This window comes from Alligator mississippiensis, chromosome 7 (genome assembly GCF_030867095.1).
Source record: "Alligator mississippiensis isolate rAllMis1 chromosome 7, rAllMis1, whole genome shotgun sequence".
NCBI lineage: Eukaryota > Metazoa > Chordata > Crocodylia > Alligatoridae > Alligator > Alligator mississippiensis.
Window position 1 is genome coordinate 87,797,557 of NC_081830.1, and position 23,892 is coordinate 87,821,448.

General features: G+C 51.6%; 1 protein-coding gene across 2 annotated transcripts in view; it reads left to right on the forward strand.

The window, feature by feature from the left end:
* The window catches only part of CCDC50 (coiled-coil domain containing 50), a 49,939-nt gene that overhangs the window by 13,777 nt on the left and 12,270 nt on the right, over positions 1 to 23,892 (forward strand). For both annotated transcript variants that reach the window (XM_014607109.3, XM_019499044.2), the window contains exons 2-6: positions 5,825 to 5,887; positions 7,172 to 7,301; positions 11,028 to 11,118; positions 14,919 to 15,030; positions 18,656 to 19,366. In XM_014607109.3, the coding sequence (XP_014462595.2) occupies positions 5,825 to 5,887; positions 7,172 to 7,301; positions 11,028 to 11,118; positions 14,919 to 15,030; positions 18,656 to 19,366 (1,107 nt within the window). The remainder of the gene's footprint in view (positions 1 to 5,824; positions 5,888 to 7,171; positions 7,302 to 11,027; positions 11,119 to 14,918; positions 15,031 to 18,655; positions 19,367 to 23,892) is intronic.

Consider the following 23,892-nt stretch of genomic DNA (forward strand, 5'->3'; position numbering starts at 1 on the left):
GCTTGCAAAAAGCCCTCCTGATGCCTCGCCAGGAGCTCCAAGCGAGCGCTGTGCCCAGGCAGAGGAGTGTGCCCTGGTGTGTGCAGCCATGCGGGTCTCCAGGGCTGCACAGATGCCTCCCAAGCACATCCAAGGCTGGCTCGGGGGATCACCTGCAGCTCTCCGCAGCATCTCCTTTCATGACAGATTCCCACGAGCCAACTCCCCCCACCCCGCTTTCAGCAACCCGGCCCCTAGCCCAGCTCCTGGTTCCTGCTTGTGTCGGCACGTCTGGAGGGCCTGGCAGTATCCTCTCCCCATGCAGGGGCTCGGATACTGCGGTCGCCTGAGTGGTGGGAGTGCCGAGGGGGAAGGGAATGGGATGGGAGGGCGTGCAGCCTAATCACTCTGTGTCACTGTGTTCCCAGCTGTGCAATGGGTGGAAGAGCGGAAGGACGAGGCGCCAGCTCCCTGGCAGGTGCCAAGTGCTTTGGGATCCTCTGGCAGAAGGCAGAGTGATGTCAGCCGCGCCGTGGGCGACGGCTGTGTGTTGTGCACAGGCTGCTGGCGTTGTAGCACGTGTGGGATCGAGAGGCTTGGCTGGCAGACTTTTGGGGTAGCTTCCTCCTCCTTGCACAGGCCTGCATGTGCCACACTTCCTCCTACACACCCAGGCACATGTGAGACACCACTCTGTTCTGTATGCAGGGCATATGTGCAAGCACACACACATGCACACAGTCACATGTCCTCCTACATGAACTGGCACAACACATGTACACACACACATGAATGCACACACACTTCCTCCTACATGTGCTGGTATGTGTTTGACACATGCACACTCTCCTACGTGCATGGGCATGTGTGTGATGTGCAAACACACACACTCTCTCTCTCTCTCTCTCTCTCTCTCTCCTACATGCAAGGGCATGTGTGAGACACCACTCTTTTCTGCATGCAGGGCACATGAGTAAGCACACACACACACACACACACGTGTACACATGTCCTACATGCACTGGCATGTGTGACACATGAATACACACATGCACACATACGCATGCCTGTGCATGTAGGAGAAAGTGTGCAGGTATGTGTGTATCTGAATGGCACATGCAAATGCATGTAGGAGAGTGTGTGTGTGTGTGTGTGCATGTCACATGCATGCCCAAGCATGTAGGAGAAAGTGTGCACGTGTGTGTGTGTTTGCACATGTCACACATGCTCATGCATCTAGGAGAGTGTGCAAGTGCATGTCACATGCGTGGGCATTCATGTAGGACAAAATTAGGTGTGTGTGTGTATGTATGAGATGCATGCCTGTGCCTGTGCCTGTGCATGTAGAAGGTCGTATTTCACACATACATGTGTGTGTGTGTGTGCGTGCACACACACACACACACTTTCTCTCTCTCTCTTCCTCCTACATGCTCAGGTATGCATGTGACATGTGCCCATGCATGTAGAAGTGTGCATGTGCGTGCACATGACACATGCATATACACCCACTTTCTCCTACATGCATGGGCATGGGCAATGTGCAAACACACATGCACGCTTTCTCCATGCATGGACATGTATGTAATATGCGTGCACACACACACACATTCTCCTACATGCATTGGCGTGTGTGATGTGCACACACACATACACACCCCTGCACACTTTCTCCTACATGCATGGACATGTATGTAACATGCATGCACACACACACACTTTCTCCTACATGCATTGGCGTGTGTGATGTGCACACACACATACACACCCCTGCACACTTTCTCCTACATGCATGGACATGTATGTAACATGCGTGCACACACACACAGACTCTCCTACATGCATTGGCGTGTGTGATGTGCACACACACATACACACCCCTGCACACTTTCTCCTACATGCATAGGCATGTGTCTGTCTCTCCCCACACACAGGCATGCACGCACATGGACATACACAGTTCCTCCTAAGCACATGGGCATGTGTGACACACGCACAGCCCCTGCTGTTGCAGTCCCGGCTCCCCCCTTACATCCACCACTCCCTGCAGCTGCACGGTGGTTTTGGCGGCCGAGGCCCAGGCTGGAGGAAGTGTGTAGTTTATTTATAGGTGAGCGCCCAGAAGCAGCAACTTAACACCTCCCTGTGTTTTTGTGTCCTCTTCCCCTCTGACAGCTGCAAGCAAATGTGCGAGCTGGGACATCCATGCTTGACATGAGTCATCGTGAGGCAGCCGCTGCCACCTTTGTCCCCATCTCCGCCCCGCTGCGTGTCCCTCTTGCTCAGCTCTGCACGCAGCAGCAAGGCTCCTCTCATTTCTTCTCTCGAGTTACTCTCTTTGGAGCAGCAGCTCCGTCCTCCCAGGTTGTCTGGGAAGCCCCTTTGCTGCTTCCTTCGAGGCAGGACCAAAGAGCAGCTCTTCCGCTTGGCTTCTCTGAACGCTGCGCAGGGGAAGCACCCGGGAGCATCCCATGCAGGCCCTCCCGTACAGGGCAGCCTGTCTGCGGCATGGGCGAGCAGGAGAGAAAGCACAAGGCATCTGGGTTTGCTTGTCAGGCAAAACGTGCAGCCCCATCCTCTTGGAAAACAGCCCTGGATGGATCCCAGGCTGAGAATCACAGAAAACATTCACTTCTAGTCCAACCCCCTGCTCCAAGCAGGACCAGCCCCATCCACATCATCCCAACGAGGGCTTTGTCCACCCGGGTCTCCAACACCTCCGAGGATGGAGACTGCACCACCTCTCTGGGGAGCCTGTTTCAGTGCTTCACCACCCTCGTAGGGAGAGTTTTTCCTAATATCCAACCTTATCACCCTTAGATTCCTCTTCCTCCACTAGCAAGATTTTCTTCTCCCTTTGCCCTTTCTCCTCGGGGCCGTTGGAGCACGGGCCGTGAGCGCGCGCGGTCTGCTCCGGAGGAGGAGGAGGAGGAGGCGTCTCAGCGCAGGGTGACGCTGGCAGACAGCAATGCTGTGATTTCTTTGCAGTGAGCACCCCCGTGCCCACATGCGAGACCCCTCTGCTGGGTCCCTGGTTGCAGGTTGTTCTCCATCGCGCTGGGAAAAATCAAAGCACGGCGGCAAGCGAGAGAGGAACAGTGGAAAAACCCTGGTCAGACCCTGCTCCCATCCATCCTGTGCTCTCTGCCCCCGTGTCACGCAGGACATCGGACTTAGGGTCTGACCTATTCCATGGCAATGCTTATGTCCATCCTCTGGCCGATTCCCCCACGTGCAGCTCCTGGTACCGTGGCTGGAAGCCCAGTGCCAGCGCGGCTTGCGGGTCTGCTCTGTGCCGCGGAGGGCGAAGGAAGGTCCTGGGTTATTTTTAGTTAGTGCCGATGTTTCATGTGCACACTGGAGAAAGAAGGAGCAGACATCCTACAGGCATGTGCATGTGTGTGTGTGCCTGTCCCACGTGTGCGTGACGGGCGTGCGACCGGCTGGCATAACAAGTCAAATATAAACCAGTGTGGAAATAGCTTTGCTCCCAAGCACTGCTCCTTCCAGACGGGAGCCGGGGGAGCATGGGGAGCCTCTTCCTGTGCGGCTTGTCTCGGGGCCATTTCTACTTGGTTTCTTTAAGAATTTGTTCTTACCACTTCCTTATGCTATAGTCATATTTTATCCTGGAAAACGAGGGTTGAAGGGCCCTCAGGAGGTCACATCTAGTCCAACCCCCTGCTCCAAGCAGGACCAGCCCCAACTGCATCACCCCAGCCAAATATTTGTCCAGCTGGGTCTTAAACACCTCCAAGGACATAGCTGCCGACCTGATCCCCCTCTCCGGGCCCTTTGGTTTTTGCCGGGAGCAGGTCTTGCAGGGTCCAGTGTGGCAAGATGCTGGAAGAGTCAGCAGTGGGATTTTTTTTTTCTTCTGAAAATGTAAAAAACAAATAAAGCCCCAGAAAAAGCTCACGTGGAGAAGTCTGACTTCCCCCTGCCCGGGAGTAAAGCCACGGACAAGGGTTGGCCCGAAACCAATTGTCTGCTGCCGAAAGGGAGGTGAATGCTGGAGAATTGCAGCTTCGGATGATAATCATAGCAGTAATAATCATACTAAAGTAAGCTTTTATTTCTCATGGTAATAGAGAAAAGCTTGAGGTTGTAACCTGCTGACATCTGCAACAGCCAGGAGGCCGAGGAAGAGAGCATGATTGAGTTAATTTTTAAACTCTCTTGATTTTTTTAAATTTTTTTTTTTAAACTTATCTCATGGCTTTTGTTTGTCTTACACCTGACTCATGGTTGCTGAACCAGTATCGATGGGGTTGGATGTCATAAGAGGGCAAAAGCTTCAGTCAGTAAAGAGTTAAAGGGAGAGAAATGCTAATGAATACCAGCCCTGGCAATCACAGACATGACTGCTTCAAGATAGCTCTGTGGAGGTGAGAGACTTTTGCTAGACTTACTATTAGGTGAAATCCCAGCTAAAACTTCAGTGCCGCGTAATATTGATAAAGCGCACGTTAAATGGCTAAAAACACCCAGTGAATGAGAAATCTCGCAAAGTTGCCACCCGTGGGCAGTCCTTAGGAAACGAAGGTGCTTCCCTTGGGGTTTGAAAGGGATTGGTGATAGATGGGCCTGTGGGATTTATCAGCAGGGATCCTGGTTTTCTCTGATTTAAAAAAAAATCCTTAATTTTGGGTTAAAAAAAGTAATAAATCCACATTTTTCCATGATTAAAATAAGATGCCACTATAGATGGATATCTGTCTGTCTGTCTGTCTCTCTTTCTATATAGCTATATATTCCTATATATATATCTATATATATCTATAACTATATACATATATAGTTATATAGATACAGGTATATATCTCTATGGATAGCTAGATATATATACAGACAGAGAGAGATCTATGGATCTCTCTCTCTCTCTATATATATATATATTAGTGGTGTTTCATTTAAATTATAGATATAGATATATATATATAGAGAGAGAGAGAGATATGAAACACCATTATCTATCCATCTAGATCTCTCTCTCTCTCTCTCTCTCTCATATATATATAGATATATAATATATATAGATATATCTGTCTCTCTCTGGGGCAGTGCTGCAGGAGGGAAGGACTGAGATGCCTGGATGCATAAGCAAGGATGTAGAGAGGTGGCTGTATCTCTGTATGTAGCACGCTTGAGACCAATGGCGTTCACGTTTTAAAAGGAAAAATGTTGGAAACCTTTGTTGAGGTGGCAGAAAATAGCATTTCAGGGCCCGTGAAGATGCCTCGCGGGTGAATGACTTGTCCGCAGCATGTACTTCCCTTCCCTTCCCTTCCCTGGGGGGAGGGAAATACTGCGTGGTACCCGACTGGGCTGGCAGAGAAGAGCCCAAGAAAAACAGCTGATTGCTTGGACTTAGAAAATAAGAAACCAAGGTTTAAAGACGGGGGGGGTGTGGAGCATGGAGCAGACGCCAAGGGAAACAGCAGATTTGCCGTGTCTCGGGGTCTTTAGATCGAGACTGGAAGATGCTTTTGTGGCAGGTGTGCCCGACGCGGGGGAGCGCGGTGCCAGGGGAGCTGCATGGGAAAGCACGCGGGGCAGCGGTGATGTGAGCAGCCCCTCGGCCTTGAACTCGGCACCGACGGAGGTGGCAGAGATGCCGGCAGGGGGAGGATGGGGAAGGGCTGTAGGGGAAAGAAAGGACCAACACATGCCTGGCAGCATAGCTGGATGGGAGCGGGGAGGAAATGATCCGAGAGGCAGCAGATGGTGAAAATTTATTCACTGTCAGATTTATTTGCAAATATTTGTTTTCTCCTCTTCCTCTACCCACGGTCTCTTGGCTCCTGGAATTAACCCCCGTGTGCTCTCTGTCTCCCCCATGCAGTGTGCCGAGACTTCGCGGTGCTAGAGGATCACACCCTGGCCCACAGTCTGCAGGAGCAGGAGAGTAAGTCGCTGTCCTCTGCCCCTTTTCCCCTGAGTCTGTCCCTGCAGCATCTCAAGGGCAGAGGCAGGAAAGCCAGCGGGGGCAGAAAGGATGCTGGAGCAGCAGTGGTTTTCTCCAAGGACTTTAAACTGGGTCCCTGCTGCTGTCACTGTCCCTAAGGAAAAGGGATACAAATAGGTGCTTTGGGGGCTGCAGTAAAGTGTCTTCATGGGGCTAAACCCGGTGGAGAGGTTTGCCAGCAAAGCCGTGAGCCTGTGGTGTTAGCCATGATTTTTAAAAACACCTTGTGAGGTTGAACGTGGTAAGTATGAGGCGTCCAGCCTAACATCCTGCCTTTTCGGAGCTGCCTGTCCTTTGAAACCCGGGCTGTGGAAGCTGGTGGTTTCCACAGCCGAACTCATAACCAGACCAAACCTTCTGCGGGCATTAGGAGAGGACCGTGTAGCTCTGGCTTTGCCATAGCACGTCCCTTCTGGGGTCTTAATGCTCTTTGTAAGTCTATCCTCATTAACCGGTCATCTGTTGCAGCTGCCCCCCGTGTCCCAGGCCGGCACACAGCTATCCTCTGCCCACCTGCCACCCCGTACCAAGCCCTGGAGGGGCTGAGCACTTCCTCACGGGCTCCTTTAAGGTGTTTCTAAGAGGTGCACAAAATCGCCAAACCTCTGAGCCCCCTTTTTACCTCCACGATGCCCAGTGGCTTTGCCTGTACTTTAAGGCATACCTGCATTGCAGGCAGGGGCATGATGCAGTGTTAGTCCCGATAGATTGGGGACCGACTTGGCCCACAACTGCCTGGGTTGTGCCAGGACCCCCCCAACCTCTTGCATTTGTACACGGGCAACGCTAAAGTCTGTTCTGCTTCCTCTCCATGGCTATCGGTGCCCCAGCTCCCCAGGTTGAAGCCAGTGTGGGTGTGCACAGAGCAACTTGCTCGAGCTTTGCTCACGATGCAGGAATGATGCCTTTTAAGATCTTTTGACTCCCCTGTGTAACTTGTTACGTCCTGAAAACAAAGAGACTGATCTAGAGAGTATCACACCATGGGGAAACCTAGCATCTGCCGTCTTGCTTTGGAGTTGGACATTACTTCAACAGAGACATAAAAGCTCGGTGGTCTCCGCTCGAAGCCGTCCCCTTTGTTTCAATGAGGGTGCTGCGCAGTAAAGCACTCGAGAGCTTGGCTGTGCTACCTGTCCCCATCACCTCCGACGGCGACTCCCTCCTTCCCGGCCCTTCGATAGCATGGCTTGATTCTGACCTTCCTCCTGTGTCTTGTTGCAGTCGAGCATCACTTGGCGACGAACATCCAGCGCAACCGCCTGGTCAAACACGACTTGCAGGTGGCCAAGCAGCTGCAAGAGGAGGAGGATCTGAAAGCGCGCGCTCAGATCCAGAAGCACCGGAAAGACATGTGAGTCTGGGGCTGGGGCTGGGGAGGGGGATGCAGCTGCCTGCTCCTGGGTCTCTGCACTCGGGGCGGCTGCTTCCTTTTTCATATGACAAAGTCCAGGACCAGCCTTTTCATTCCCTGCCTGTACGTGCGTCTCTGTCTCCATCCCTCCCCCTCTCCTCACAGTAGAAGTTACACCTCAATTGTGCTCCTCTGTCTTGCTCGTTAAGTGACAGGCAAGGCGGCCTGGATACGTGAGCACAAGCAAGTGATGCTGGCTTTTCCTCTGCCCCTTGCCTTACTGCCTGGCCTCAGGCAAGGCACTTCACACAGTCCCCCAAGTGCAGGGGGACTGTGAGGGGTCAGTAACTGCCCAGTGCAGGGAGAGACCTGTGAATGCATAAAGCACTTTATAAAACACCAAGTATCCTGCCAAAACAGCCACTGCTGCCAGGTTCCCAAGTGAGCAGCCCTCTGTGACCGTGTAGCGTGGGCAGCTCTGTCGCATATGCCTGTGCTGCCTCTCCACCTTTCCAGCAGCCCGTAGAGGTACCTGCTATTTTGCCGTGCAAAATTGGTGTGGCAAGTTGCAAAGAAGATGCACATTGCACCCACCTGCCCGGACCTTTTGTGTTCGATCTGGTGTCTTGGTGTTCCCAAAGAAATGCTCCCTGGGTCTGGACTGACGTCGGCTGCTCTGTGCTAACCATCTATGCTCTTATCCTCTGGTTTTAGAGGGCCCTCTGCAAGGGAGGCAGTGGTATGTTTGCATGCATGTGTGTGAAGCCTTTACTTCGTTATTTTTCAAAGACCTGTCTCCATCGTGGCTGCGGGCCTAAATGTGCTGGTAACTCCCATGTAGGCTAGATTTTGCATTGCATCCTGCAGTGATCCTTATATAGCTGGTTGTCCTTGCTCACTGCTGTGAGCCTTTGCACACTGCGAATCATTTTCCCAGCGAGCCAGGCTACCATCCAGCAAAAGCCTTGAAAAGCAGCATGTCAGCAGCAGTTGGGCTCCTGCTTGCACGCATCTCTGCACGGAGGATGTGCAAGGCTGGGAGTGCTTGGTACATCGGGAGCTGCTTGTTCCTTATCCCTCTCCACTCTGGCTGCCTCTCTGATTTGAGGCAGGATTTTGCCATGTCTGCAGAAGGATCCTTTCTGCTGCTGCTGGCTGGGTTGTCTAGCGTGATTTGACATTGCAAAACCCCAGGGGATAAGGAAGCAGGATTAGACTGTCTCTAAAGAAATAAGTATCTCAACCCCCAAGGTTTGTGAGGATTTCCTTAGCAAGGAAGCACTTGGGAGGAGAAAAATGTCATAACAGAAACCTTTCCAAATGGGTCTTGTTTTTTCAAGATGGCAGTGCAGCATCCTATCTCCTTTGAAACTAGTCCAACGACCACATCTCGACTTCATAATAGCGCCCAAGCTGCTAAATTCCCTCTTAACACACGTGCCCGCACAAGCGAGCTGAGCTGGTGTGGAAACTTGCTCCTTCACTGCCTTGCTTTCTGATGCAGCAGGATGATTTTAAAGGGACCATTTCAGTTTCTCTTAGCCCCTTCCCCTTTATATGCCACTCCCTTACCCCCAACGAGGGACCTACCAGGTCCAATGTGAACAGAGATGACTCAGATGTTTTTTAAGCATTGCAAAGAAGAGCGAAGCATAAATTCAGATCTTCCTATGCAACAATTTTTAGAGAAAAGTCCAGCTGTTCTGGCTCCCCAGGGGTGGAAGGACATTTGGGCATGTTCCTCAGAGGCCCTGACATCTGCCTGGCTGACTTGTAGGGGCTGCAGGTTGTTTCTATTCAAACTGAAGGGACCTCAGTACCTTTAAAATTAATGGAAAGATTTAAAATTTAAAGTGGAAGCTTTAAAATTTAAAATGCCCCTTTATTTATTTATTTTATTTTTATTTTTTTCTGATGATTCTTCCTATTAAAAGACTTGCCTCTCCTAGACTGTTAAACCAGGCTCCAATATATTACTGTCAGCTCAACAGTGAAAGGCAACATATCACTTCATTACTGTTCGGCCAGAACTTCTTCCCAGTTCCCTGAATGTTGCCTCAGGGCCAGGAAGAGGCTTTTGCTTTCCTAGTATCACAGAAAATTCAGGTTGCAAGGGACCTCTGGGAGTTGCACCTAGTCCAGCCCCTGCTCCAAGCAGGACCAGCCCCAACTACATCATCCCAGACAAGGCTTTGTCTACCCGGGTCTTCAAAACCTCCACGGATGGAGCTGCCACCACCTCTTTGGGTAACCTGTTGCAGTGCTTCACCACCCTCCTACTGAGAAGTTCTCCCTAATATCCAACCTCAACCTCCCTTGCTGCAACTTCCATGCCATTATTCGAAGCACCCACCCCCTGACGGGGCTGCAGAGGGCTGGGAGCAGAGAGGCAATGAACTGACCCTTTTCCTTTGAAACAGGCTGAGCTTGCTCTAGTGTCCCCTCTGTCTTTGCTGGAGTGGGGCGTTTTGAACCGCTCGCCAGCTGCTCGGCATTGATGGATTGAATTGCTTCGATCTGCTTGCAGATTTCAATGAGAGGAGCTCCCAACTCTTTGCACTTTTCAGACTCTGCTTCCTTTGCTCGCTCACCATCCGGATTCACATCCTCTGAGGCTCCCCTTTGAGCTCGGGGGTTAGACCGTCAGCTGCTCTTCCATTTTGCTGCCTGGCTGCTCAGGTGTACACAGGACGCACCCCAGACCAAACCCTACTCAGGTCCAATTTGCCCATGGTCTGTGTGTACACCACACCCAGGTTCCCGGTGTGCAGCCAGGTGAGCATACCTGCCTCGGGGGCTGCAGAAAGAAAGGTAAAGGTGCTCACTGCTCCATCGTGCATTCAAACGCTGCCAGAAGTGGCGACCTGGGCAGGCAGTGTGAGCCGAGAGTAAAGGAAGTGCCCCTGCCCCCGCAGAGAGAAAGGCAAGCACACTTTGCTAATGGCCTGATATAAATGAGAGGCTTGAAATCCCTGGTCTTATTCTAGACCCCATCCTGCAAGTGCACACGCATGTGCCGAGCTGCAGCAGGGCTCTGCATGTGGGTGTCACTAAGCGTGCGTGGGCAGGGTGCTGGGATGCAGGCTGTACAACCTAGATAGTTGCCCTCTTCTCCTGGCCTGCCCTGTGGCATACGCATGTTTCCTGGCTGTCCCTCTCCTTGCCTCAGTGTCCCCTTTCCTGGTTTCTCACGGTCTCCTGCAGCTCTTGAGCCTGGCTGCAAGGATCTCTCCCCCATCGACCTTTCCCAGATAAGCCGCTGGCCCCAGACTGCCCTCCTCGGACCTTGTCTCCGATTCAGCTCCTGTCTGCCCTTGCTTCATTTCCCTCTTGCTACGCTCTCAAGCAGGCCCCTTCCCGCTTGTCCCTTGTGCTGCTCCTCGTGTCTACTCTCGTCCACCTCCTTCATGCTATTTTCTCCCCAAACCTTGACACTGAGCAAGCTGCTGATGCATTGAGACCTCTGCCCTTTATACCAGCCAGGGTCATCCCGTTGTTTCTTCGCCCTGCCTGCATCCAGCGGCTGTCTCCTGCTCAGATCATGGGCTCTCTAGGGCAGTCTTTCCCTCCTGTGTTTGTACAGGGTCCCGATCCAGACTCAGGATGAAAATCCCTGCCTAGTACGTGACCGTGCCAGAGAGCGTGTCTAGTGGTTTTTTTGGCTTCTTTCTGGCTGAGGTCTGCGGCATGCATTGTGCATCATCACTTCTTCTTTCTTCTTTCCAGAGAACGGCAAGATTGTGAGATTGCCCAGGAAATCCAAGTGAAACTGGTCATCGAAGCCGAGCAGCGGCGCAGGCAGGAGGAGAAAGATGAGGTAACCCCCAGAGTCACTGGTTTCGGTCAACCCTTTGCATGCAGGTGTCTTGCAGCCGTCGGTCAAAGAGCGTGTGGGCACAGGAGGGGGTGGGATCGCGCCTGGCCCTGTGTGGACGTGCACGATGGGAGGAAGGGTGCAGGGAGACTTCTTGTGAAAGATGAGTTGCACTCCTGATGCCCCAGGACTGCAAGGACCGTGCATGACTTCTGCCACGGGTTCCCTGCTCCCACGTCCCAGTTCAAATACTAATTTGTATAGTGTAGTCAATAGTTCAATAGTATTGAGTAGTTCAATACTATTGAACTAACATATGACAAATATATAATATATAGTTCAATACTATTGCTTGATATGTAGCCTTAGCGAGATCTTAGCATCTCTGCCAGGCAGCCAAGGCACTGAGGGACAGCTGGACCAGGAATTGGCAGAATTATCTATCCAGCAAGTTCTCTCTTAGGCCCCTGGCATTACACTTAACACACAATTAAACAACTAATCGCATCTTAAAGAGTAACCCAGCTGCATGTTCAGGCCATTCATGGTGCCACAGAAGAGGGAATAAGCCATAAAGTTTTTGCACAAGATATGTGTATACGATTTTGTGGTTAGTTCTCGCTGTGCTATAAATTGAGCATGTGGCTAATGATCTCCTGGGCCTGGGAACCTCAATCGAAGTATCGGAGACTCCAAGGCCCCAGTGTACCTCTGCAGCCCCCAGTGCAGGGGGAGCCTGGGATCATAAGTGTGGTCCCAGACACTCCCTGCACCGGCATTAGGGCATGATTGGGATGTGACCCGCAATCGCCATCGTGCCTCCTGCCTTGCACACGTGGTGTGTCAGCAGGCATAACAGCTGGGAGTGCAGGTCAGATCCCACTGTGCCTTTAAGTGAACATCTGTCTGTAGCCTAAGACAGGCAGAATAACAAATGTGCCTCTGCTCTTCTGACTTGGGTTGCAAAAGCATCTGATTACCGGCTTATAAATCACTGTGGAGTGAGGACTGTAAAGAGGCGAGAGGTGGTGGCTTTCCTGCATCGGTAGTTGTCCTGCTGCCTCGGACTCTGGCTTGTTTCTAGGAGGGCTTAAGGAATAAAGATCTCTCCCTTATCTTGGACTACATTGCATTTGCTCCAGTGAGCTTTTGCTCATGAAAGCTTTTGCATCTCTGATTCAGTTAGTCATTAAGGTGTGTCTCTACCCTGCCTTTTACCGTTAGGTTATTGGGGGAGGCTCTTGCCACTTTACTGGACTGTAAAGCCTAGTGATGACCCTTGGGGCAAACCCAGCACACGCCAGAAAGCTGAGTTGACATGCACGTGTGCCTAGAGAATGCATCCCTAGCCAAAGGGCTTGTGCATTCAGTGTGGGCTCAAGGAGAGACAGGGCCCTGGGTCTGTCGGTGCAGCCATCACTTCCTCTCTGTCCTCTTTGCAAGCAAGACAGCTGACAGCAGCAGCTTTCCAGCGAAGCGGGGAGGGAAGCCCCTGAGAAACAGTCATTGCTGAGAACAAGCTGCCTCTTCAGCAATAAGGAAGCAGCTGAGAGCCCCGGGGTGAATGCTGCTGTGGAGCTGCGTTGCAATTTAAATGACAGCAGGCTCCAAATGCACCAAGGTGCATCCAAGATGCTGGGTGGATCTACAGAAATATACGCCAGCTCCCCGCTCTGAGGGAGAGGAGAGGACCTGAGCACCCGTGCCATTAACAGAGCCCTGGGTCAGCCTGGGGTTCTGGTTGTAAATCAGCCGCTCGTCTCCTTGAGCCAGGTTTTAAAGGACAGAGAGAAAGAGAAAAACCTAAGATACAGCTGAGCAGTGCCTTAGCAGTCCTTGAAAGTGCTTGTCTTAGAGTATTTCTGCCCCTTCCCACTCCAAATCGAAGAGGTCGGAGCTCAGTTGCACAAGGATTTGGCCTTAGGGATTTGTCTTTTGGAAGTGATTCTGAAATTTTGGCCCCTGTCCTAAAAACATGAGAGCTGCCACTGACTGGGTTAGACCGAGTCCATCCTGCCCAGTCTCTTGTGTCACACACGCAAGGGCAGAGCGGAGGCTGAAGGGAGAGTGAACAGGGTCTGAGCAGGGTTTCCCCTGTTCCTCTCTCCCTTGCAGCCTCCAGCTTTGAAGATGCAGGAAGGTCTGATGCAGAGGCCGTGCCCTTCACGTCCGTGCTCAGTAGCAGCTGATGCCCCTTTCCTCCAAGCATGTGTGCAGTCCCTTTTTCGAATCTGACTAAGTTGTCAGCTTCCACCGCATTTGGTGGCCACAAGTTCCTACGTGCTGATCCGTATATGCAAAACCCTTCCCGGGGCATGCAGCGCTCCATATAGGATCATAGGAGAATAGGGCTGGAAGGGACCTTACAAGCTCATCTAGTTCAGCCCCTTGCTCAAGGCCGGATCATGTCTGACTCAACTTGCTGTGTAAAACTTCCAAGGATAAAGATCCTTTATGTGCTACATGTTCAGTTTATGGCACCAGTGATGTACATGGGGGCTTGGAGGTCTTCATGCAGGATCAGTCCCTAGCTAGCACTTCTGGTGCATCCCGTATCATGAGCGAAGGTTAGGCAAACACCTGCCTGAGCTGGCTTCGATGGGCCTGATCCTGCCTTAGGCAGGGAGTTGGGCTGGATGTGCCCTCCTGAGAGGCCCTGCTGGGCCTGCGCTGCTGTGAATCTGGGAGTGTGTATGCACATGCTGCCCGCCGGCTTTCACTATCGCAGCTGTGGGGTGGGTGTGCCAGAGTCTGCTTGCAAGGGTGTATTGTTTGCTAATTATATCTGGTTTCACCAGAGCTGATAGTGTCCAGTGACTGTTGTCCAATTGCAGCAGGGTTTTTGGTTGTAGCCGTGTTGATCTAAGGACATAGGCAGGCACGGGTCTTTGGCTAGATGTGATCTCTTTTATTAGACCAATTATAGTTGGAAAAATTGTTCTGTGCAAGCTTTCAGGTGTAATCACCCCTCTCCAGGCATAGGGAGGCCCACATTGTCTCATTGCAGATGCTCTGTGCCCGGATGGATCCACACAGTCACACAGGGCTTTGCACTGGGTGCTAAGCCTTACCCAGTCAAAACCCACTTTCTAAGCAGTAGCCTATACCAGTGGCACCTGACCTTCTTGGCCTGCAGGACAGATGAATGGCACCAGGTCATCGGCAGGCCAGATCCAGTCTGTGGCACCAATCCAGCCATTTGGGGCTTGGAAATTTGGGGGCTGGTAGTGTTGATTGCTATCTCCATCCACCACCCTTGGTCAAACCACGCCTGCAGCAGAACCCAGCATCCGCTCCATGCAGCAGTCAAAGTTGACCTGTTATTTCCCATTTGAGTATTTCCAAATGCATCAGAGGAGCAAAACAGCATGGCACAGCAAACGGTGACTTACTTAAGGCTGCGTGTTGTTGCTGGTTTCTGCACTGGGCATTTGAGGGGGACGAGGGTGGTGTCCAATGCAAAGGAAGGGAAGGCTGAGCCCTTATTAATTGCACGTGTGCTCAGATCCTCTCCTCTCCCCGGGAAGGAGCTGGTGTATTTATTTCTGTAGATCCACCCAGCATCTCTTGATCTGGTCAGGGAAGGTGGGATGAGGTCTCTCCTCTGATCCTTCTCTGCCCTGCTCCTTCATCATGAAAACTGAGGGTGATGCACTCCCAGAGACGTGCAGGGTTTGTAGGTCTTTAGAGTTTGTCCACAGCATCTGTGGCTCATGGCGGAGACATGAGAAGGTGGCAGTAAGACATGAATGAGAAAAGGGCTTCCTTAGGAAATGTGACTGTTGTGTCTCCTCCTCCACCAGGACATTGCCCGCATCCTGCAGGAGAAGTTGCTGCTGGAAGACAAGAAGCGGAAAAAGCCAGAGCCGCAGGGACACAAGGCTTACGAGAACAGCTACTATGCAGAGAACGGAGGTAACCTTTCCTGTAGTCTGGGGCTGACGAGCTTTGTAATAGGGATTGTCCCGACCTAGACAGTGGGAGCATCTGCACGTGCACATTTACTGCACAGTAACCTAAAATTACTGAGCAGTATGGGCACACGTCTACACTGGCTCACCTGTACTGCGCAGTACCTATGGTGACTTATGCCAACTTGGGCGTAAATTTGATACCTGCATGATGCAGGTATCAAATTGAGACCCGATTAGTTACTGCGCAGTAATGCACATGTAGATGCCTTATTGTGCAGCAGCTTGTATTTGTGGACTGACTTGAGACTAACTTTAGCCTCAAGACCACACAGCGTTAATGCTGTTTAACACCTGCACATATAGTCGCCGGCCTATTCCTGCTTACTGCACAGTAAATTTAAGCCAGTGTAAATGTACATGTAGACGTGCCCAGTTTATACTTCTGTTGCAAAGCCTGAGTTGTGCACTGGACCGTCACCCAGCAGCCGCAAATAGAGTTTTGCCCCTGACTTTAATTCAAGCAGGATCAGTCCCTGTGCCAAAAAATAGGAGATTTCATTTCTCTTTTTTTTAATTAGAGTGCCCTAGAAAAGGGCCACAGCGTAGGGCTGGTGGGCCCATTTCAATCCTGCTTCTGGTTACAAGAAGATACATGGCTGGTGTTATATGGGTTTAGTTTGCTAATGCACAACATTATGGGCGTGTTAAAAAGGAGGTGATTTGGGATAAAATGTTATGGGAAGTGTTTCCATTTCTAATCCACGTGGGTGCCTGAAACCTTGGCAGCGGTGTAATTGCAGCACATCCTGGTCCAGGGGGTGGCCTTTCCAATAGAGGTATGTACCTTGCATTGGTTTGTATGACTTACTGAATACCGGAGGCATCCTCGAAGACTATTGCCACTGGGGTGATCTCTCTGTGCTGAAAATCATGGACCGGCTACAGTCTTCCAGGTGGTTTTGCTTTCTCCTGGGAACCTGCTTTGTACGATCACACAAACTCCTTCCAGATCAGAAGGGGAGAATCGGCGGGTGTGTATTGAAGTCTGAGGATCACTTTGCTTTGGTGCTGGTGGTGGCTCTTTCTGATGCTCTGCTGAGGTCCTGCTTTCCAGTCCAGTCTTTCCAAAGTCCTGCTGAAACTATATGGTGGGAAAGGCCTTGCTTTCAGTTAAAGAGCCGTAGAGAGGAAGGACAGCGCTCTGAACATCCCCGTTTCTGATCATTAGGCATTTTCTTTTGCAAGTCAGATATTTGAAGTCCAATTGGGAATCAGGTCTAGGGCAGCCAAAAAGTTTTCACTGCAAACAACAAAGAGCAGCAACTGAACGGGAGCTTCACAATGCCACGGTCCACGGTACTGTGGAAGAGCCTCTCGGTAAAACCAGTGACAGTCTGATCGAATTAGTCTTGGCAAATCACTGGAAAACACGTGGCAGGGAAAGGTCTTGCAGGAGCTGAGGCAGGGAGGATGAAGACGAATGAACGCCAAACCTGAATGCAGCCGATTCTGGCATGCATTTGGGAGTCTTACAGGGTTTTGAAAAGCAAGGTGACATTTGGTGTCTCCTATAGTCTGGAAACACTGCAGCCAGGGTAGAAGTCCTTAATGAGTCTGCAGCCGCGGTGTTGCTTTTGGTCCCTGGTTTTAGCGCCCGGCTAGCACTGCAGTTTGGAGCGTGTTGAGCACCCGGGACGTCGGATGAGGATCTACTCGGGGCTTGAGCACGACCTGAGAGGGCTGCAGCATTTCCGTTTGCATCGTGCCTGTGAGTCCTCACCAGGAAGCTCTGGGATCTGTGCTCAGAGTGCATGTGGATCCAGGGAAAGACCCGTCTCTCCTTTTAAAGGGAAAAATAAAGACAGAGGAAGAAAAACACCCCTTCAGGCCCCATGCTTGGAAACAAGCCGCCCTGAACTTCCATGAAGCCCGATTTCCTGCTCAGGTTGTCTGGCACGACCGCGCTGCCTGCCTCAGCACAGACACGGCCTTTCCTGACGCTGCTTCAGCATTTCTCGCCACGCTTTGCCTTCTCATTACGCTTCTCCCCGTCAGTCTTGGCTGGCCTGTTTTGCTTTTCCTTGCAAAGCTTTGCAGACCAAATTAAAACTAATTACAGGGGAAGCTGGGTCGGAGGTGGCTGTTCCCGTCGTGCCAAAACCTGTCTTTCACTTGGGCTTTGTTTTTCCATTGCTAATTATTGCTCAGTAAGTCATCCAGATGCTTTGAACAGCTGTTCCTCACAAGTTCAAACTGGCCCTCCTTTCACGGGGAGGGGGGTTCAATGTATATCGATTGCATATGTTTCCTGGGGTGTTTTTTAGGATGCCCTGTTCGTTTTTTTGGCTGGCTCGTAAATATCACCAAACTTGGATAGCAGTTTGGATGGGGCAGAAGACACCCAAGGGAAAGTGCAACCACCTTAGAGATCACAGAGCCGCAGAGAAATCCTGCGCTGTTTCCTTGTATCGCAGTTCTGCGTGCAGCCCGTCCCTTGCTTAGCGTGAATTGGGTTTCTCTGAAATCATGATAAACAGGCTGTCAGGGCCCTCTAAAAGTCACATCTAGTCCAGCCCCCTGCTCATCTCCTCCCAGACAAGTATTTCCTTAACCTGAATACATGTCTTCACTTGCAAAATCCCCCTATGCTCCGGTGCAAACACTTCCCCGGGCCCTGAAATTGCTTTGAGGAAGTAAACGGATCAGACGCCCGTAAGCCGGCGGACTGGATCCCCCCTGCCACAGTCGCGGCTCGGTACCGCCGTGCAATGGAAACCAAAGGGGATTTCCACTTGCTTCCCAGAGAGCAGAAATGAAGCATCCTCTGTGTGCAGGGAGCACGCGGCTGAGGTCGGGGCCCGTTCTCTGGGCTCGGTCGGGGTGTGTTGTTTCCTGCCCTGATGTTTCCTCAGCTGCAAATTTAGACAAAGTCTAGTTTTGAGCCCTCAAGGGCCCCAAGGCTTGATCCCTAGGAGGGATATTTCTTAACCTTTGCCCACATTGGAGAAAGTCCTCAGTGACCTTACAAAGAGATCTGGCTCATCTCCCAGCTGCTTTGTGCAGCGCCGTATCTCCCGGTGCATAGTGCTGATATTTTCCCCCATGGAGTGAAACCTAAATCTAGGGCTTGGGAAACCAGTTTCCAATTAGACCAGGACTCATTTTGAGCCTCTGTTCAGAGCTGAGAGCAAAACCAAACCTCTCCCTGATACCTTCTGGCTTCTCATTGCCTCCAGCCAGCTCCCAGGAGCAGGCAAAAGCAAGGGCACGCCATGGAGTGAGCTGTTCCCATGATATTTTTTTCCAAGCAGTAAATCTTTGCAGCTTCCCAGCCTCCCTTTGCAGGCACATGGAGTCCAGATTCCTGGGCACTTCATAAAAAACCTGCCATGCATTAGCTGCTGGCCCATCACTTGGTCTTACCCCTCCTTGCCCCCAAGGGTGCTGCTCCTGGGGTCACCGCTGCACAGCATTAGCTCTGAGCCTCATCCTGCACCCCCCTATTCCCGTACTGACCCTGCCCATGTTACCCATTGCCTTTGCTGCATGAGCTGGCCCCTGTCTGTTAAAATTAACCTTCGTGTCACTAACCTGCTTCCTTCTTTGTCCCCCCGCTTGCCACCCAGATTGCACGCGGGACACCCCCCGAGGGCCAGCCTCCGAGCCCGCGAGGCCCCGCAGACCCCGCAGTGGCAATAGGCACCAGCACAGAGAGCATCCCAGGGAAACTCGGGCTCTGCCGGGCGACGGTGCCGAGCTCGAGCATCCGTCCTTGGAGGACCCTCACCCGGGAAGGACGTGGGACAGCCAGCCGTGCAGCAGAGAGATGCGGGAAAGGAAACCGGGGAGCCAGGAGAGGTCCAGACGACCTCGCAGCCCTGGCCAGGACAGAGAGGCTGAATACGCATCCCTGGGGCACAGCAGGAGCTGGGAGCCCTCAGACAGGAAGGGACGCAGGGAGGAGAAGACCTCCAGGCCGCATAGCCTGAACCTGGACGCAGAGGCTGAGCCCCCGAACCGGGAGCCGCGAGAAAGGAAGCCGTCGCGGCCGGACAGAGAGAAGAGGCTACCCAGCTTCGACGTCGACTTGGAAGCGGAGCAGGGAGCGTGGAAACACGGGAGCAAGCATTCCCCGCGCCCGGAAAGCCGCCGGGCCCAGCGCCAGGGGCTCACGGCTCCTCGCGACACGAGGCTCGGCGACTCCGAGGAGTCTCAGCAGCACGATCGCAGGAGGGGCGAGGAGAGGGAGCAGAGGAAAGCCGGGCGGAGGCCCAGGGCATCCCCTTCTCCCCATGCCGAGACCCGGGAGCGGGGTAGAGACCGCTGCCGAGACCCAGGTAAAGCAGGGCAGCGTGAGGGGCGGGGGTGGCTGGTGAGGGGTCCTGTCATTTATCCTGCACCGTGTCTTTTAAAGCCATGCTTATCATGCATACGGCGTCCTCTCCAGACCACCGGCGGGTTTGCCGGGTCTGTGTTATGAGCACCGGGAAGTTCCTAAACTCCGGCTATTGCAGCAGGGCTGGACGATGCTCCCATCGTTGATGCCTTGATGACTGGGAGGTGTGCAGAGCAGGGTTTGGATGGTACCAGGACTGCTCCCTTCCTCAGTCCGACGCTCCTTGCTTGTTTTCAAAAAGATAAAAACTGCTGTGCATTGGGTCGTAAGTCCATCTTGCCCTGTGTCACACCGGGACAGAGAACGGAGGCTGGAAGGGAGAGCGACTGGGTCTGAGCAGGGTTTTTGCTCCGCTCTTCCTCTCCCACTTGCAGTCTCTAGCATTAAAAGTCTGATTCAGAGGCTGTGCCCTTTGCTCAATAGCAACCGGATGCTCTTTTTCTCCAAAAATATGTCCAAACCCTTTTGGATCCTGGCTAAGCTGCATCTGGGGGCAGCGAGTCCCACACTTCAGTGATATGCTGGGGGAAAAGAACTGCTTTTTGTTAGTTTTAAACTTTCTACCTGCTAGCTTCATGTGATGACCCAGACCTGACACATCCACATGTGGGTATGAGTGGAGGGGCTGCTGTGAACGGCTCTCCCGCCTCTGTCAGCATTGGCCTTTTGCTGATCGCGGTGTGACAGTCACAGCAGTCACCTTGCACCGCAGCACAGTAGGACCAGGGAGGGAATCTGCACTGAGCAAGCCCTCGGGGTCCTCCTGGGCTGGCCTGGGCACAACTGAGGACAAGGTTTGTCCCAGTGCAAGGGGTGATTTCTGCATAGGGTCTAAAGCATGGTCGAAGCAGCAGTTCCCATTGCTTTCAGATGGGCCCGACTGTTTGTGGGAATCTAGCCAGTCCATTTAAGTGTCTAAAAGGGCAGCAGAGATCTTTTTTATTAATACTCCATTTGTTTGAGTATCTAAATGGGATTTTGCAATGAACTGGCATGAAACCATGTCCCCTGAAGGTTTTGCCAATGAGAGAGAATTTAGAAATTTCACCGGTATGTATAATTATACATCACTGTCAATGCATGGACTCAGGGCATTTTAAAATCCAGATATGCCCTTGGGCTTTACAGTTTAGTCTAATGCAGTGCCTGGCATGCAAGGAGGAACAATAATCTTGTGGTTATAGAGTGCAGCTAGGAGTTGGGGTCTGTATGCAGGGCTGCCACAGACTGAGATAATCCTGAATAAGTGCTTGCTAAGTGCATCCCCCACCCATTAAAAAGGAGATGGTAATGGGTGCCCGTCTCACAGCTGTAGTTGTGAGTCTTAGACTCTTTGACAATACTCCCATATGTTATTAGACTGGTTTAAACATAGTTTATACCTGAGTGGGCAGACAGACAAGCCTGTTAAACCAATTTGAAGCTGTCTGAAACAGTTCAGAAGTGGGCCTGGAATCTGGCATCTTTCCATAGGGGACTTTGAAAGTTTTCCACCCACTATTGTTAAAGTCTATTCACATGCCCCGTAGCAGAGATGTTCAAGTGCTTCAAGAGGTGTTAGGCAGACAAGGTTCCTTGGGTGAATTTGATATCTTTTATTAGACCAACCTAAATAGTTGGAGAATAGTTATTAAGCAAGCTTTCGAGTTCAAAAACCCTTCGTCAGGCTAAGGAAGTTTCAGCAGTTGGTGTGCTCTTCCTGACATTTTTAAACAATGTCTCCCAACCTAAGAGAAAGACCTTGGTAAGTGGCTGTTCCTTTTATTTCCTATTGATCTAAGTATGAGAGAGAATATATGTATAATATAGTTATTATACAAATAATAACTAGGGTCCAGTTTGTTTATTTGGTGCATTTAGTAGGAGTAGGTATAGAGGTAATCTCACCATTTTTTGGTGTGTATTCAGTTAGTCGTGTAGTCTTTTTTTATTTGTACAGGTCTTTGTTATAAGTAACCAGGAGAAGAGATTTAGAATATGAGCATAATAGCACGGGGGGGTCTCAGAGGCAAGTGATGTACCTCAAGGGTGTGATGTTGCTACAGCACTGTGCTATAATACTTCCTTTTGGGCAATCGCTGCGCCATGCGGTGGTGCACGCTTACATTTCCCAGCTGTGTTGCCATAGTGGCACGCTACATCTGGGGAGAGCGCCGCTATGGCAGCATAGCTGGCGATCACGTGTAGACCCACATGATCTCTACGTCACTGTAGTGTGCTGCTATGTTGCCATAGGGTGATGTGTAAACGCACCCTGAGATACCTAAAAGATACTGGGTGCGTCCACACGTGCACATGCTGCAGGATGGGTTTACTCCAGAGTAATTTACTCTGGAGTAAGCCCACCCTGAGCAGGTGTCTACAACACACATGCATTTGGGAGCCGATTTGCTCCCACTGGGACCTCCCCCACAGCTCTTTCCAAGCCCCATACCTCGATCACCCCGTTGGGCATGGGACTGGGAGAAAGCTGCGGGGCTAGGACCTGCCGCAGGCAGCTCCCCAGAGGCCAGGAGCAATCTCCCACCCCCTGCTGCCTAGAAGCAAATTTTCTTCCGGTGGGCCACCTACACGTGTCTTACTGCACGATAATTACTCAGCCGTTAAACTGCTACTTGCATTTGCAGGTAGCAGATTAACTGCTGAGTAGAGCAGATTACTGCTCAGTAAGGGTCTGCACACGTAGACAGTGATGCTGACTATACAGTAATCTGCTCTACTGCGTAGTAAAGTGTCTCGTGTAGGCGTGCCCACTGTGGTTGTGTCCGTATCTGTGTGCAGCATCTCTCTCACTGGAGGGTGACTGTACAACAGCTAAATTGATAGCCACGCTGAGGCTCATGCACTCATCCTTGTGGGTCTTGACCGTGGCTGGTTCTCCGTGCTTCTGGACATGTGGGGAGGCATAACATAGAAATGAACCCGAACCCTAACCTTTTTGTTGTCTGAGCACAATCAGCCCAGCCAAGTTCCCTGCCACCTTTATGCCAGGAAATCAAGGCATCTTTGGAAAGAGTGATGCCTCTACAAGTATATCGGAGGCATAAAAGAAGGAACCCCCCAGCCATGGTGGGTTTCACCACCAGCGTGTCTGTGCCAGCTCACACTGCTCGAGTGTGGAGCCTTAATGGATGTGCAAAACTCTTGGTTCAGAGATGATACCTTTTATTAGACCAACTAAGAAATCACACCAAAAAAATATCTTTCTTTGCATGCTTTTGGGCTCACACGCCCTTCCTCAGGCTTAGGTAAAATTAAAGATGGTACAAGTCTCCGTAGGTAGAAAAATAAACTTGAGTTTGCACAGAAGATGGATATCTGTTTTTCTGGGTCCATGAGAGTCTCTCTTAGAGCCACTTAGCACTAATTAACACCTATGCCAAGCTAGTGTGGGGACTCTCCAGTCCCTCATAGATTCATAGACATTAGGGCTGGAAGAGACCTCGGAAGATCATTGAGTCCAGCCCCCGCCCAAAGGGCAGGAAGTCAGCTGGGGTCATAGGATCCCAGCAAGATAAGCATCCAGTTTCATCTTGAAGGTGTTCAATGAAGGCGCTTGAACCACCTCCGGTGGTAGGCTGTTCCCTCCTTCCAGGCCACCATCGACTTGCAGTCCTCCTCTCTTTGGTTGTCCTGAAATCAGCCTTGACAAAAGTGGTAACCGCCTTGGAGTTTATTGGGTCGTGAATTCACTCCACTGTAGGCAACAGCTTGAAGAGCAAGGGGTCCAGTTGTGTGTCTGCTTTTCGGTGCATCTCTGGCCTGCTGTAGTTTGGAGCATCTCTGCGTGGTGTTTGGTACATGCTCAGTCCCTACCTCCCCTTGCTGCCCAGCCCTGCGTGATTAAGGAAAGCTGCAATGTGGCCCATTTAGCACCCTCTTCTAAAGGGCGTAAGCCGTTTAGGTGGGAGGATATTTAATTTTTGGAACTCAGCCTCGCCGCTGGATTGAGGGTAGAGGGAAATGATCTCACTGGCAGATTATCTCCACGGCTCAGCGGATCAGGATCAACATGTAAAGGAATTGCTTCCGTGCAACCCGCTTATCTCCTCTCTAACGTGTCCACAGAGCGTCTACCGGGCTCCTCATCCCCCAGCACAGATGAAATCTCAACTGGGTCTAGAAATGCACCGATAAAGGACGGTTGGATTAAACACACAGACCCCCCCCTCATCCCCTCCTGAAAGCAAGAGCAGAGCCTCGAGGGAGCTGCAGGATTTTGGCTTGCCTCATTGCTCCCTGTGTGAAAGCTGATCCTGCTGAATCAGAAAGTGCCAGACATCTCACAGGGTCCTCATGGCTTTATACAGCGTTCACAATATCTGCCTTTCCTGCAGCAGATCTCCAGCCCACTCGGGGCAGAGCATCGTCTGCAGTGGGTGGAGTGGAGGGTCTGCACGCTCAGAAGAGGATGGGGGTTTCCTTCCCAAAGCATTTGGCCAAACAGGAGGCTGATGGGTTTTTTTT